Source organism: Theropithecus gelada, chromosome 2 (assembly GCF_003255815.1).
Source record: "Theropithecus gelada isolate Dixy chromosome 2, Tgel_1.0, whole genome shotgun sequence".
Classification (NCBI taxonomy): domain Eukaryota; kingdom Metazoa; phylum Chordata; class Mammalia; order Primates; family Cercopithecidae; genus Theropithecus; species Theropithecus gelada.
Window position 1 is genome coordinate 142,275,400 of NC_037669.1, and position 13,730 is coordinate 142,289,129.

General features: G+C 40.9%; 2 protein-coding genes and 1 pseudogene across 8 annotated transcripts in view; 1 reads left to right on the plus strand and 2 right to left on the minus strand.

The window, feature by feature from the left end:
* Nucleotides 1-1,403: 1,403 nt before the first annotated feature.
* LOC112619391 lies at nt 1,404-2,906 on the minus strand (annotated as a pseudogene). Its single transcript, XR_003118217.1, has one exon. The product of XR_003118217.1 is annotated as an uncharacterized LOC112619391 (transcript).
* Nucleotides 2,868-9,303, plus strand: PFN2 (profilin 2). 4 transcript variants are annotated; one of them, XM_025376693.1, is made up of 4 exons: nt 2,868-3,473; nt 5,650-5,842; nt 7,943-8,027; nt 8,858-9,301. In XM_025376693.1, the coding sequence occupies exons 1-4, from the start codon at nt 3,342-3,344 to the stop codon at nt 9,012-9,014; spliced, it is 567 nt and encodes a 188-aa protein (XP_025232478.1). In that variant the 5' UTR covers nt 2,868-3,341; the 3' UTR covers nt 9,015-9,301. The 4 variants fall into 4 exon arrangements, with proteins under 4 accessions (XP_025232478.1, XP_025232475.1, XP_025232476.1 ...); XM_025376690.1 differs by having other exon boundaries at nt 7,622-9,303; XM_025376691.1 differs by having other exon boundaries at nt 7,943-9,303.
* A 3,017-nt stretch (nt 9,304-12,320) lies between these two features.
* The window catches only part of RNF13 (ring finger protein 13), a 159,353-nt gene continuing 157,943 nt past the window's right edge, over nt 12,321-13,730 (minus strand). For all 3 annotated transcript variants that reach the window (XM_025376689.1, XM_025376687.1, XM_025376688.1), the window contains one exon: nt 12,321-13,719. In XM_025376689.1, coding sequence (XP_025232474.1) covers nt 13,355-13,719 — 365 coding nt within the window. In that variant the 3' untranslated portion in view covers nt 12,321-13,354. The remainder of the gene's footprint in view (nt 13,720-13,730) is intronic.

The following is a 13,730-nucleotide window of genomic DNA, read 5'->3' on the forward strand; positions in this document are numbered from 1 at the left end:
GCGGAATTATAAGTCCTCCTTGTTCTTTACTGTAAAACTCATAAAAGAGTGAATACATTCAAAAGATATTTGTATTAGCTTGTGGGATTAAGGATTTTTCTCCATTTTCTAAACTTTATTGCTGTCATACTGCTTTTATAATTAATATACTTTTTTTCAGAAATGAAGTATACAGGTGAAATCTTTAGATAACAGAGGGTTAATTATGGTTTTACTAAATTTGGGGGTAATTACAGTCTGTAGTTTTAGATCCTGTCCCCAGTGATTATCAGGTTGTGTACATTTTAAAGATAATTTCTTGTTTGAGTTTTGCTAAAATTTCAAATGACTTTTACATGGACTCAAGTGGTTCAGACACCACTGGACTCACACATTAAAGAATGTGGTTTACTACACAGTTTCTGCTTTACTCAATAAGAATAAAATACTTCTAGAAAGAATGCATAATAATGCACTCCAAACTTGAATATGCTACTGATTGTTAATGGCTACATTATTCTGGATATTTGTATCAACAACATAGCGACAACTTTTCTAGACTTCTGCCCAGATATTACAATTATTATCCTAGCCATTAGTTACTCTCAGAAAAGTAGAGAAAGATGCAAATGGAAAATAAAGCAGCATTCAAGGAAGCTGGCTCTAAAGAAAACAAGCACAGGTGGCAGGGCATGGTGGCTCATGCCTGTAATCCCAGCACTTTGGGAGGCTGAGGCAGGCGAATCACGAGGTCAGGAGTTCGAGACCAGCCTGGCCAACATGGTGAAACCCCATCTCTACCAAAAATGCAAAAAATTAGCTGGGTGTAGTGGCAAGCGTCTGTAATCCCAGCTACTTGGAGGCTGAGGCAGGAGAATCGCTTACATCCAGGAGGCGGAGGTTGCAGTCACGCCACTGCACTCCAGCCCTGGCAACGGAGTCTCATCTCAGAAAACCAACCAACCAACCAACAAAAAGGTTACTTTATCACAGTATTGAAAACGGAGACAGCAAATGGAGTCTCTTTGAATATATAACCTAAAAACTGAAACTGTAAAATTTAATCTATTATACAGAATTTTCAGTTGTTTAAATTTTACTGTTTGCAATTCTAGAAAAAAACATCATGTTGGAAAAGCAGTAATTTAAAATGAATTATATTTTGAAAAATATAGAAAAATGACAGGAATTCTAAATTTTGTGAATATTTTACCCAAGAAATGTGTTTTAGAATCTTTTGAGATTTGCATTCGAAAATATTGTTGGTCCAATTCTTTAACTGTTTAAAGCCAACAATAAAAGAATAGGAAAAGAATGTAGTTACTTCCAACTCTGGGCTATAACAATAAGATAATAACGTCTAGAAATTACACTTTAAAACCTTCAGAGTAAATTAATAAAAATTCAACATACTTCAAGTTATCATCACTTTATTTTTTCTATCATTACCTTTTTGTTTACTGTTTCAATTTATTGAATTATAAATACAATGAAGAGTACAATAATAAATGTACATACAGCTTTATGAATTCTCACAGTGAGCCTGTGTTACAAGTAATCTATTATTAACTTTTAAGATGATACAGTGCTATGATCGAAGGACTAAAATGATCAACATCACCATAAAAGGCAGTTATAAACAAGAACAATTAAGTGTAATTAAATCAGGTGGGAGGCACACTTAGAGAAATGAAACAATTTTTGGCTCACATTTTACACCACACAGGTATTCTGTATCTTTAGAACATGAGAAAATACATATTCTCAGTCTGATAGGTCTCCGACTTGGGGGTTCTTTTACTGTACTTTTTTCTCTCTAGTAGCCGAACATTTTAAAGGAATCAGCAGAAAAAACATCAAACTTCAGAACCAATTAGACTTTTAAAAGCAACGTTCTTGCCCTTTCCAGAGATACATGCCTTAATCCTCCTACAAATCATGACCTTACACGATAACTTTAAGGGTGAACATCAACTTATCTACATTTTGGCGCTTGCTTTCCCTAAGTGGCAGATGGTTTCTATTAACCTAAAATTGAAGTCCTTGTTGGGGGACCCCTAATTCCATGTCTAGTCCTAGTGCCCAGAGGCTACAAGACGATACGAATAGCTTCTCAGGCACTCCACCCACCATTTACCTTGTTAATGCAAATCTCGCCCAGACCTGGGTCCCGAAATTATTTTACCCTGCAGAACAGAAATGTTATGGTGTTCATTCAGTGAACTCGTCCCTAGTTTTTAATCTTTGTATTTTCTGCGTTTACTTCGAGCCACCAGTAACTTTCCCAGTTACCAAGAAACAGTGTAACACAGGTCGCTATTTGTTTTGTTCGGAATTTACGAGCCATTTAAGCACACACGTGATTAGCAACACTAAGGGGGCTCTTCCAGGCAAAGAATCCACAGAATGAGAGGCCCTTGGTACCCAAATGAAGCAACAATGAAAGATCGGCGAAGCTCAGCAAGGTGCCTGAGCGCCACGGACGCCTGCTCTGATTTCAGGTTGCCGGCGCGCGCCCGCGGGTCTGCCTTTATGGGCGAGGCGCAAAAGGGCTCCAGGAAAGAGGGTGCCCTTAGGGGCTCGGAGATTAACGTGGGCGACCCTGCCACCAGCCGCCCCCACCACAAAGAAGAGGAAACGCTCCGCATCCCGTCACCAGGGCAACTCTGCAACCCGACACCAAGGCTCAAGATTCCGCATCCCGGGCAGCGGACACAGAAGAAAAGCACATCGCGGCCCGGCCGCGGGGCTCCAAGGCGTCCCTGCGGCTGCTGTTCCTAGGGTGCCGAGAGCGACGCGGGGGCCACCCCTCTCCGCCGGCCCAGGGTCCGAAGATCGGCCATCCGCCGCAACGCCACCGCGCCCGGCCGGCGCCTGCCGCACGTGGCGGCCGTGATTGTCCCGGGGCGGTATCCCTCCGCGCCCCCGCCTCAGTCTCCCCCCGCCCTTCCCGGGACCCTCCGTGCCAGGGCGCCGCGGAAGGATCGCACGCACGCGCGCGCGCACGCCCCGCCGTATCCGCGGAGAACGGAGGGCGCTGCGGTAAGGAGCAGCCGCCGCCACCACCACCACCGGCACAGCCGCTCCGCAGCCTCCCGCCGCTGGTTAGTCAGCCCCGCGGCTGCGGGCGGCCGGGTGGCCGGGCGCGCTCTGAGGTTCGTCCCTCATCGCTGAACCCGCGTCCTCCCTCCGCGGCTCCTCGGGGAGGGGGGCGGTCGGTGCCTGCGCAGAGCCGCCTCCTCCCCGCCCCCGCCCCGCCTTCCCCCGCGCCGCCGCCGCCGCCGCCCGCTACCGCCGCCGCCGCCGCCGCCGCCGCGCCTGCTGCTCCTCGCCGTCCGCGCTGCAGTGCGAAGGGCTCGAAGATGGCCGGTTGGCAGAGCTACGTGGATAACCTGATGTGCGATGGCTGCTGCCAGGAGGCCGCCATTGTCGGCTACTGCGACGCCAAATACGTCTGGGCAGCCACGGCCGGGGGCGTCTTTCAGAGCATTACGGTGAGGACCAGTGGCGGCCGGGACCCTGGTCCCTGCACCGGAGTGGGGTTGGCGGGCCGCGGGGGCGCCGCAGCGCGGGGCCGGAACACCGAGGGCCGAGCCCGCAGGTGTGCTAGGCAGCGGGCGCCGAGGATGCGGCTGCCGGGCAGGCTGGGAGGCCGAGGCCCGGGGACGCCCCCTCACCCGGGGCTGCGCTGACAAGCGGGGGCGGCGGCCAGACTCCTCGCTGGCCCTCGCCTGGCGTCCCCGGCGTTCCCAGCGTGGGTCCAGGTGCCCGGGTTGGGGGAGGGGGCACGCACCGGCCAGGGCAAGGGGAGGGGTTCCTTTTTTCCTCCTAGTGCAGTTCCCCTAGGTTCTCTTGAAGCCCTGAGGTTTGCTATGCACGTCCTGGGGTGGAAGCGGGGGTCGGGGATCCGGGCCGGGGAGCGCGGGCCCCGGGTAGAGGTCCCCAGGCTTCTTGGCCGCCTCTTGCTCGGCGGACAGCGAGCCGCCCGCGCCTCCGGCTGTGGGAGGCGGTGGCCCCGACCCGGCCCCCGGGATTCTCGAAGCGACTTTGCGTAGGTTTGCCGATGTCCAGGCCTCTGGGGCTTGCGAGAGATGTGCGCCGACCGCGTAGGTGGATTCGTGAATCTCGACTTCAGCTGTAGCTCTATAGGTTGTTTTTTTTTTTTTTTTTTTTTTTTTAAATTCTCCAAGATGGCGAACTGCCATTGATTTCTCTCCTTCTCATATGGAGATTCATCGATATACGGTTATCCCCAGTTACGCAACATAGCTCAAAAAAGGGGTGCTTTTCGGGGGCTTTCAATTATCTGCGAAGACCAGGAGCACACTTCACTTCTCCAAGTCCCTCCCTCTTTAGTGGTGGCAGTAAAGGAACTAATGCAGTTTTATGCTTCACATTGCCTGATTTTCTTGAGACTTGATGGTTTTGAGTTGGTTGCAGTATGTTTGGAAATATTTGCAAGTAAGCCTCCAGCTTATTGTTTTGCCTGTTTCTGCCCAAGGCTGTTTCTAAAATTATGATAATTGTATTAAATACGAGACCATTCCTTTAATTTCTTAGCACCACGCTCCCTTCCCATTAAACACCAAAATTCAGGTCCCCTATTATGGGTGCTAATTATTCTTTTGCCACTTAACGTGGTTTAAAGTCTGACTTTAGAACTCAGTCCTTGATGCTAGTACTTTAAGGTCTCGTATACCCGCAGTGGACTACAATTCTTGTAGGGAATTGGCATCTGGTCATCAACTTTTTTCCTGCAGTCCTCTTGTCTTTGTGTGTGAGTTCCCGCTGTCTGACTAGGAAGATTGCGGGAGTGTGCTTGGAAATGGCTGGGGCCTGCTATGACTCTGCAGTTCTGATGGGGGCGACGCCTTCCTTCTTATTCATGGAATGTTAGAATGCACGTTTTCTCCTTTCCGGTTCTGGTGGCTACCTCAGTTTCTTTCCCAATCTCCCTCCATTTTCTCTGTTCTACTATTGCCTACCGCAGTGCTGTAGACAGAATCCACTTTGCGTTTGCCCGGAAAGAAAACTGATTACTGAGATGGGAGGGGAAGGGAGGTTGGAAAGAAACAGGAGTCGTGGCTAGAAAAATAGGAGGGAAATATGAATTTGGAAAAGCACTGATGTTCAGGGATTGAAGTCCATATTATCAGGTATATTTCTAGTTATTCCAAGCAGAGAAGTGAACAAATCAAAGAACAGGCTTTATTTTGGGAGACTTTGAAGCAACTTTAAATGTGATGAAACATGATTTACTGTAATGGGACTGAATATGATAGACCAGCTGTGTTCAAAGAGTTGATAGCTGAATTTTTACCATTACGTGAACACTTTCAGGCACCAGCTGACTTAATACAGTTTATAAATAACTCTTTAAGTTTGCACTTTGTCTAGTGTCAACTATCAATTATTTAGAGTTTCTTTATATAGACTGGTCTTGGTTAAGAGACGACACCGTTAACTGAAATCAAATCAACTGATGTAAAAGATGTGATTATATAGAATTAAGTAATTATTAAGAAAAGACCGAATCTTGGTTTTACGTTAGTGAAATGTGGCTGTCTGGCATAGCACACAGCCTTTCCTGTTAACATCAAGCCCTAAAAGGAATTAACTACAACTTCATGTGTTTTGTTTTTTTTTTTTTTTCTTTCTGGTGGGGGGCAGCCAATAGAAATAGATATGATTGTAGGAAAAGACCGGGAAGGTTTCTTTACCAACGGTTTGACTCTTGGCGCGAAGAAATGCTCAGTGATCAGAGATAGTCTATACGTCGATGGTGACTGCACAATGGACATCCGGACAAAGAGTCAAGGTGGGGAGCCAACATACAATGTTGCTGTCGGCAGAGCTGGTAGAGGTAAGTAAGGCATTCTTTTGGTTAAAAGTTGCATGCCACATTACAACTTATTAAGCAGTTTCTTTTAACATTTTGAATAAAAGTTAGTCCATAATGGCTATTAAGGTGGTTTTTGTGAACTGCCCAGCACTATGGAGAAGCACTGCTTTAGTTTTACCTACTCTACAGCATCTACAACCTGCCCTTTTAGATCCTGATTTTGTTCTAAGGTAGAATATTCGTATCAACTCACTTTCAGCTTTATTAAACTATAAAGTCTCCTAAACTGCTTGGCATGTCAAATGATAATCCTGTGGTGTTTCAGATTGTTAAATTGTTGGAATCACTTGGTTATTTTAGTCCTTTGCAGTTTGTGTTTGACCTTTGGATCTCTTTTCTTTTTTTTCTTGCTTGTATTCTAACCATTTCACTATTCAGCATAAAGAAGTAAAAATTAACATCAGTTCATTTTTCAGTTAGGAACTTTGCTGGGGAAAAGATAATTAGATGAGGATTTTGGAGTAAGTTGTCCATTCACTGAAATATTTTCAAAAATTGTGTGTCTGAGACTTAGATTTGAAAAGTAGGAAATTACATTTCATTTGTATACTTGGTCCAAAAATTCAGGTGTCTCCAGACTGTTGTCAGCATTATAGAAACTCTTAATTGTACTAAGTCTCCCTACTTTTTCAAAATAAACTTTTGAAATTGAGGTTTATTATGACATCTGATTGATTTACAAATACATTTAAATGGGTTAACGCATACGAATATTTTGTAAATATAGAGTGCTTCTGTAGCCTCACATAGCTGACTTGGCACATCTAATTTTAATAACAGCTCTACCATGTGAGGGGACTTGAAGCTGCCCTGAGTTGTAATTTAATGCTGTGGCTCTACCAGCTCCCTGTGATTATCCTAAAAGTTACTCGTAATTCTGGTGTGAGTTGATGTTTTAAGTATTTATAAGAAAATTAGATGACTTTGAAATAGTGACAAATCTCTTTAAACCTTAGCTGCACTATATGCTAAAAAGAAACGTCAAGCACAAGACAAAAAAAAAAACAGAATATTTTTATACTCTACAGCACTACTGACATCTAGTGGTAGTGAATATAAAATTTGACATATACATATATTTTGGGTTATAGACCTTTGAATTGTATTATACAAGAGCGATTAGAAATCGTAAACCTATTTTTTTAGACGCAATTAGAAACAAGGCTAGTACGGTGAAGTTATCAGTAAGCAAACACCTTAAATAATTTAATTTGGCCTTTTCTGAATGATACTGAGTATGCTACTTAAAATTTGATCTTCATTTTCCTTTGGAAATAAGAGATACATTTAGCCTCACTGGTAAAACGTAATAGTTTAAACTTGTCAAGCATGTTAAAATTTGGGGAGAGTTTGTAAGTAAATAACTCCCTGAGTTTATTAAGTTTATATGTTTGGGGCAAGTAATAACATGTACTTGACATAAGCCAGAATTTTTTTGCCCTAAAATAGAAGACAAATGATCACCTTTTTTTTTTTTTCCTGTAGTTAGTGTAAAGATAGTTGTATAGAACTTTTGCTTGCATTGATTGGGCTTCCAAGATGCATTCAAGTTTACTATTTTCTGTTTAGTATATTACTAGTTTGAAAGTTCTTTTTGGAAACCTACTTGATTTCAGTGCTTGGCAGTTCATGGAAAACTAACTTAATGTTAACTTATTAATCGGGGTTCTGTCTGCTAAAACTTATGTGACTTTCTTGATTAACACTTCTTTTGAAACACTTTTCTTCTTTCTCTTTCAGTCTTGGTCTTTGTAATGGGAAAAGAAGGGGTCCATGGAGGCGGATTGAATAAGAAGGCATACTCAATGGCAAAATACTTGAGAGACTCTGGGTTCTAGCTGCTAGGCAGACTGTTAAGTATTAGGGGAAAATTGCTCTTAAACTTTCCTAGCTGTAAGCTTAAGTCTTAATTCTGGAAATTTTATTAGCAATGCAGGGTGATGGGGTATGAACCTGTGTCTCCTTTGTATCCCTCTGTTGGTGGGGAAAGGTGTCTTTCTTTCTGCCCTCCCCCCCCAAATAATTCTGTTCACTTTTGTTTTGTTTCCTTGTGTACTCCAGCATTGGTTATAGTCATGGGAAAGGAAGGTGTCCACGGAGGCACACTTAACAAGAAAGCATATGAACTCGCTTTATACCTGAGGAGGTCTGATGTGTAAGCAGCCTCTCCCCATCTACCTAGCAACTGTCTTCATCAACAACCCTAATTATGGTCACAATGCTACCAAACTATAGATGGTAGCTAATTTTTCTTTACCTATTTTCTAATGTCATGATTCCTGTTTGCCCAATGGATCATTTGTATGTTAACCACTGTATGTAACCAACCCTTATCTGGCAACATAATTGCAGCACAATAATGATTTGCATGATACCTTGAAATTGGGGGGAGGGGGCATGCCAAGTTGGGCATCACTTTGTCTTAGCAATTAATGGGATATTGATTACTAAAATAAGTTAATATTAAGCAAGGTGCCGGTTGTACAATCTCTGATCAATGTCTTTTCAGCACTTTGAGCATTTACTTGGCTCATTTAGTCTTCCTTTTGTAGCGCATGGTTGGGAGGAAAAAGTGCATGCATCTTTCCTTCACTCTTCTCTTTTTCCCGCCCCACCTCCCTTCGCACATAGGCATTTGGTTTGCTTCCATCTTTTTTTATGCAGTGCCTGTTTTTTTTAACCAATTAATATCCCTTTTGTTGATGAGCTATTGAGAGCTGCAGTAGTTTGCTTTTAGTATTGTTGTTGCACTTGAGACAAACCTTTATTCATAGTGTCTACAGGACATATGAAGAGTGCAATGGCAAAACAAGAGCAAAAAGCACTTCCTCCCATGACCTTACAGTAACCATACTGATTGACTCCCCAGGGACATTCCATCATTGCAATAGCTCACATTTTTATTCCTGTCTTTTTCTTTGCACACCAGCTCTACTCTTTAGTAAAATTGTAAAAGGCTGCCATTATGGACATTAGGTATCCCAACATAACCATCTGGAGTGTGTCCAGTTTGTTCTTCATAGGACCAATTTTTATTTGCAGCTTGAGTTTTTATATGAAGTTGCATTATTGTGGACTTGGCTGTCTTGTGATGAATTTTTTTCATATGTATTCTGTGCCATACTATTGTTAAAATGAACCGTTGCTATTGTGAGATGGATTTTAACCGACCTATTAAGGGTTTCTTTCGAATGGCACTACTTTAGGGACATTCTAGTATTTGCTTCTATTGTTTGGGCCTTGTGGATAATGTACAGATTTAAAAACAAATCTTGTTGCTGATTTGTCCATTTCTTTCCCTGCACTTTGTTACATCTGGGATACAGTCTAACTCATCTGATTTAATATGCATTTAAAAAAATGCCATAACTATTAAACACCTTGTTTACAGACAGATGAAATAAATTTATTCCAACCAAATACTCTAGGCTCCTGTTGTTTATATAAATTGTTGCCTTACTGTTAAAAGCTGATTTTTGACAAAGTGGGAATACACAGAATAGGCCAAAGTCTGCTGCAAGCATAAAATTTTTTTTTTTTTTTTTGAGACGGAGTCTCACTCTGTCGCCCAGGCTGGAATGCAGTGGCACAATTTCGGCTCACTGCAAGCTCCGTCTCCCGGGTTCATGCCATTCTCCTGCCTCAGCCTCCCGAGTAGCTGGGACTAGAGGCCACACCGCCACGCCGGCTAATTTTTTGTATTTTTAGTAGAGACGGGGTTTCACCATGTTAGCCAGGATGGTCTCGAATCCTGACCTCGTGATCTGCCTGCCTCAGCCTCCCAAAGGGCTGGGATTACAGGCGTGAGCCACTGCGCCCGGCCGCAAGCATAAAACTTTAACATTCAGGTGATGGCCTACTTCAAGTAATATTACAGATAAAATTAGTGCCTGGGAATTTCTTTTTAATGGGCTTTGATCTGTTACACATAGTTTTGAGTCATTTCAGGCTCATCTTCAGGCGTATGTGAGAAGCAACTGACATCTTCTAGAAAATGAGTATTTTCCTTTTCTTGCTGGTTTCTAGATGTGAAATCTAATAAACAGCAAAGGGAGTACCAAGAAGGGTTTCTGCACTATTGTGGATTTTTCTGTGTTGAAATGTCATATGACTTTAGATTTGGAGGCTGTGTTGGCAGGCTGAAGTCAGCCAACTGGGGCCCTCCTACATAAGAGCAGAAGACATTCCTTAGGCAGCATATAAGGTAATTGGGATGCTTTTGCACTTTTTGGCTTTGTAGTGACATGTTGACCATGGCTATGTAATAGATTTAATCCCAGAGGCCATAAAATCCCTGATATGTATTGAAGTTTGGTAAATATGTAAATTTAGGGCTATTTAGATAAATCATTATTACCAACAACTCAAGCAGATGCTTAGAGCCAGGGGTGCTCAAAAGTTAGTGGGTTTCAGTAAAACTGGGGAGCTGGTTATAAGGCAGATTATGGACTCTGGGGTTCCATCCTGGAGATGGAGAGTCCATAAGCCCAGGAATCCCTTTTCAGAAACAATCACTGGGTCAGTCTGATTCATTTTAAGTAGTGTTTATGCTACCTTTTGAGAAACAATGGGTTAGGGAATAGGAATTAATCTGCCTTATACTATGCATAATGAAAGTTTTCTTTGGTTGTCAGGCATTGGTTGTGAATATGGTTGTACATACACAGGGATGTAAAAGTATGGAAGATAAAGGAACTGGGGCTATTGTGGTAGTTGGACATAACCTAGAAATTGTAAAACTATAATAAAAACCTGGTATCAGTTTCTTGACCTGTTAAGGCCAAAAGATTGGGCAAATGAAAATTTGGTGGTTGTGATGATTTGAGATTTTACAATAATATACATTCACACTTCACTTGTAAAGAACTATTAGGGTAACCAATTATAGAAAGCAGTGACCAAAATTCTGAAACTGTTAATGAATTAATCTGTAAGTAGGTGAGGGGGCAGTGTGTATGTGTGTGTGTTCAGAGAGGAGGTTGGGGGTAGAAGGTGGTAAAGGGTGACTGTATCACTAAAATAGTATATAATGAAACTATTCATTGGCCCTCCACCCACAATTTCATTAGAAAAATACTTAGGGAAATATATACAGGTATACTTTGCTTTGTACTTAGTTCTAGGAATTTCGCATATGGAAATGAAGCTATACAAATTTGTATACCAGAATGTCCATCACACTGCATTACTTAAGCCATCCAAACTTGGAAAACATCTACAAGGTTCAGCTTTTTAAGGGGTATGGTTTGAATAAATGATTTTAAGTCCATAGGACAAAATAGTCATTGAAGAATGACATGAGAATGCTTACCAATGAATGTTAATGAGAGTATAAACATGTTACATGACAGTGCACATACATACAGTATTAATATACATGTATTTTACATATGTATTTCTGAAGGCAGTATAGTTTCCAGGTGACTATATTTTGATTTCTAGTGTTTTAATGTTACTTTTGTAATCAAGAAAATTTTAAATGTTTTTTAAATAGAAATTGGATTTTAATTGCACCTACTGTCCTATTCAAAAAGCTATACCATGAAATTACAGAACATTTCAAGTGAACATTAACAGAACCTAGTAACAGTCCTAGCCAGTGCTGCTAAATAAGACACTTCGTAGATTTTTTTTTTACATAAAATTAAAGTAATTTGGAATTTCAAAAAAAAAATTTTTTTTTTCCATAAAAACTCCTAACATAAAGGAACTAGGTCCTTGTTCTAAACTTTGGATTAAAGACTAAGGGAATATAACATCTAATACATACTTACCCATTACTGTGACTTTTTATTTTTTTCCCTTTTCCTATTTTAAAATACTATTTTAGGTTTGATGTTTTTATTTAATTATTATTTTGAAGACTATTACTTATTGCACATCTGTGCGCCAGATACTGAGCCCAACGTTTTGTCCTCACACCCTCACTTAGGTTAAATGAAAATTATGCAAATGACCAAGCAGGTTTAAAAAGGTTAGGGCCACACAATTATGTCCAGTTCCAAACTTTGCTTAACTACCGTGGTAACCTTTGATGTCCTGTTTCTCAGGCCTGTGGTTCTTTAATTTTTTATAAAAAAGGGGAAGAGGGATGAGGTATCAGATAGCGGATGTTGAATTCAACCGTTTATTTTCCAAAGTAGAAATACCTATTTTTTCCTGATTATGAACATTTTTTAAAAGGCAATTCGGAAAGTGAAATTTTCCCTCGATATACCATAATTTACAACAGGGTACCAAAATGTACACTGTTTATTTTTGGAATAATTTTGGCAGCAGTCTAAACTTTTTGGGAGATTACCTAACTGCATGTGAATGGTCAGTTACTTTGTATAAAATTCTAAGGTGATGTGATTTCTCTGACCTCAATCGTTATCCCTTTATAGGATATATATAAATAAGACTAATATGGTAAGTAAATGGTAGAACAGACATTTACTGGATCTTAAAGTGGAAAACATGTTTATTAACATTCAAACTCCCCTCATACAAGGCCATATAAAAATCCTTAGCATTTTGATTATACATTAGTCTACATTTTCTACATAGTTACAATGATGTATATAATTTAGCTTTTCATAATACAGTGTTTCAATACATCATTAGTTCTGTTAAACATAAGTCACTTACTTTCAAATCCAATACTTGAACAATTTCCTCTGTACATAGTTTAGCAGGGCTAATTAGCATAAGATGCTATTTATTAAGAGGTATATGATCTGAGTATTAACAGTTGCTGAAGTTTGGTATTTTTATGCAGCATTTTCTTTTTGCTTTGATAACACCACAAAACCCTTAAGGACACTGAAAATTAATAAGTAAAGTTCAGAAACATTAGCTGCTGAATCAAATCTCTACATAACACTATAGTAATTAAAACATTAAAAAAAAAAAAGTGTTGAAATCAGCACTAGTATAGACCGCTCCTGTCAGGATAAGACTGCTTTGGAACAGAAAGGGAAAATACAGCTTTGAGTTTCTTTGTGCTGATAGGAGGAGGAAAGGCTGAGTTACCTTGTTGCCTCTCCCTAATGATTGGCAGGTCAGGTAAATGCCAGAACATACTCCAACTCAACAACTCTAGGTAACTTTATGGAGGTGGAAGCTGGGTTAGTTCATGCTAGGTGGCTGTCGCACTGACCTCATGTATAAAACACAAAACATTTAAATACTGTGATCTAAGTCTTAATTGCAAGCTATACTGAGGATTTTTTTTTTTAAATGTTTTGGCTATACTTTAATTCCAAAAGAAGAGCTGAATTGATGCTTGAGTTACAGCACCAGTCTATTATTAGTGAATGAAGTACACTCTTGCAGATAAATACCAGATCAAAAGTCCTGTTTCAGTAATTTGATTAAACTGTAGAATACTAAAAATAAGTTATTTCTACAGAAATCTTTGAAGGGAGCAAAAAATCAAATTACAGTATATTACCTAAACATTTTAAAGGGAAATAAACCATCTTCTGAAAGTCAAACAGTATTTGCTATGTTGTAATCCCGTTCACCATTAGGCTGCAGCTGGACCACGACATCATGTTCATTAATTTCATTTTCTGCATCACTACTGTCGGTATCTTCATTGTCATCTTCCTCATAGTCTGAAGATTCTGTCATGTTCTGATGTGAGCGGGATTCCGACAAAGCCCCAAATGACTGGGCACTGACAGAAGCTAAAGGTCTAAGTAAAGGGGTATGTTCTGTCACTTCATTTTCTTCTTGACTACTATCTGTGTCAGAGTCTGAATCACCTTGAGAAGGAACAACTTTTTGCTTGCACACTGGACAGGTTTTTTTGGTTTTAGTTAGCCAAGGGTCTACACACTTGCAGTGATAAGCTGTTGAAGCA

What these genes read in the sequence shown, in the direction of transcription:
- PFN2 (XM_025376693.1), top strand. Translation starts at nt 3,342, where the DNA reads ATGGCCGGTTGGCAGAGCTACGTGGATAACCTGATGTGCGATGGCTGC. An exon ending in GCGTCTTTCAGAGCATTACG is followed by an intron (nt 3,474 to 5,649) that starts GTGAGGACCAGT and finishes GGTGGGGGGCAG; the next exon opens with CCAATAGAAATAGATATGAT. An exon ending in CTCGCTTTATACCTGAGGAG is followed by an intron (nt 8,028 to 8,857) that starts GTCTGATGTGTA and finishes TATGGACATTAG; the next exon opens with GTATCCCAACATAACCATCT.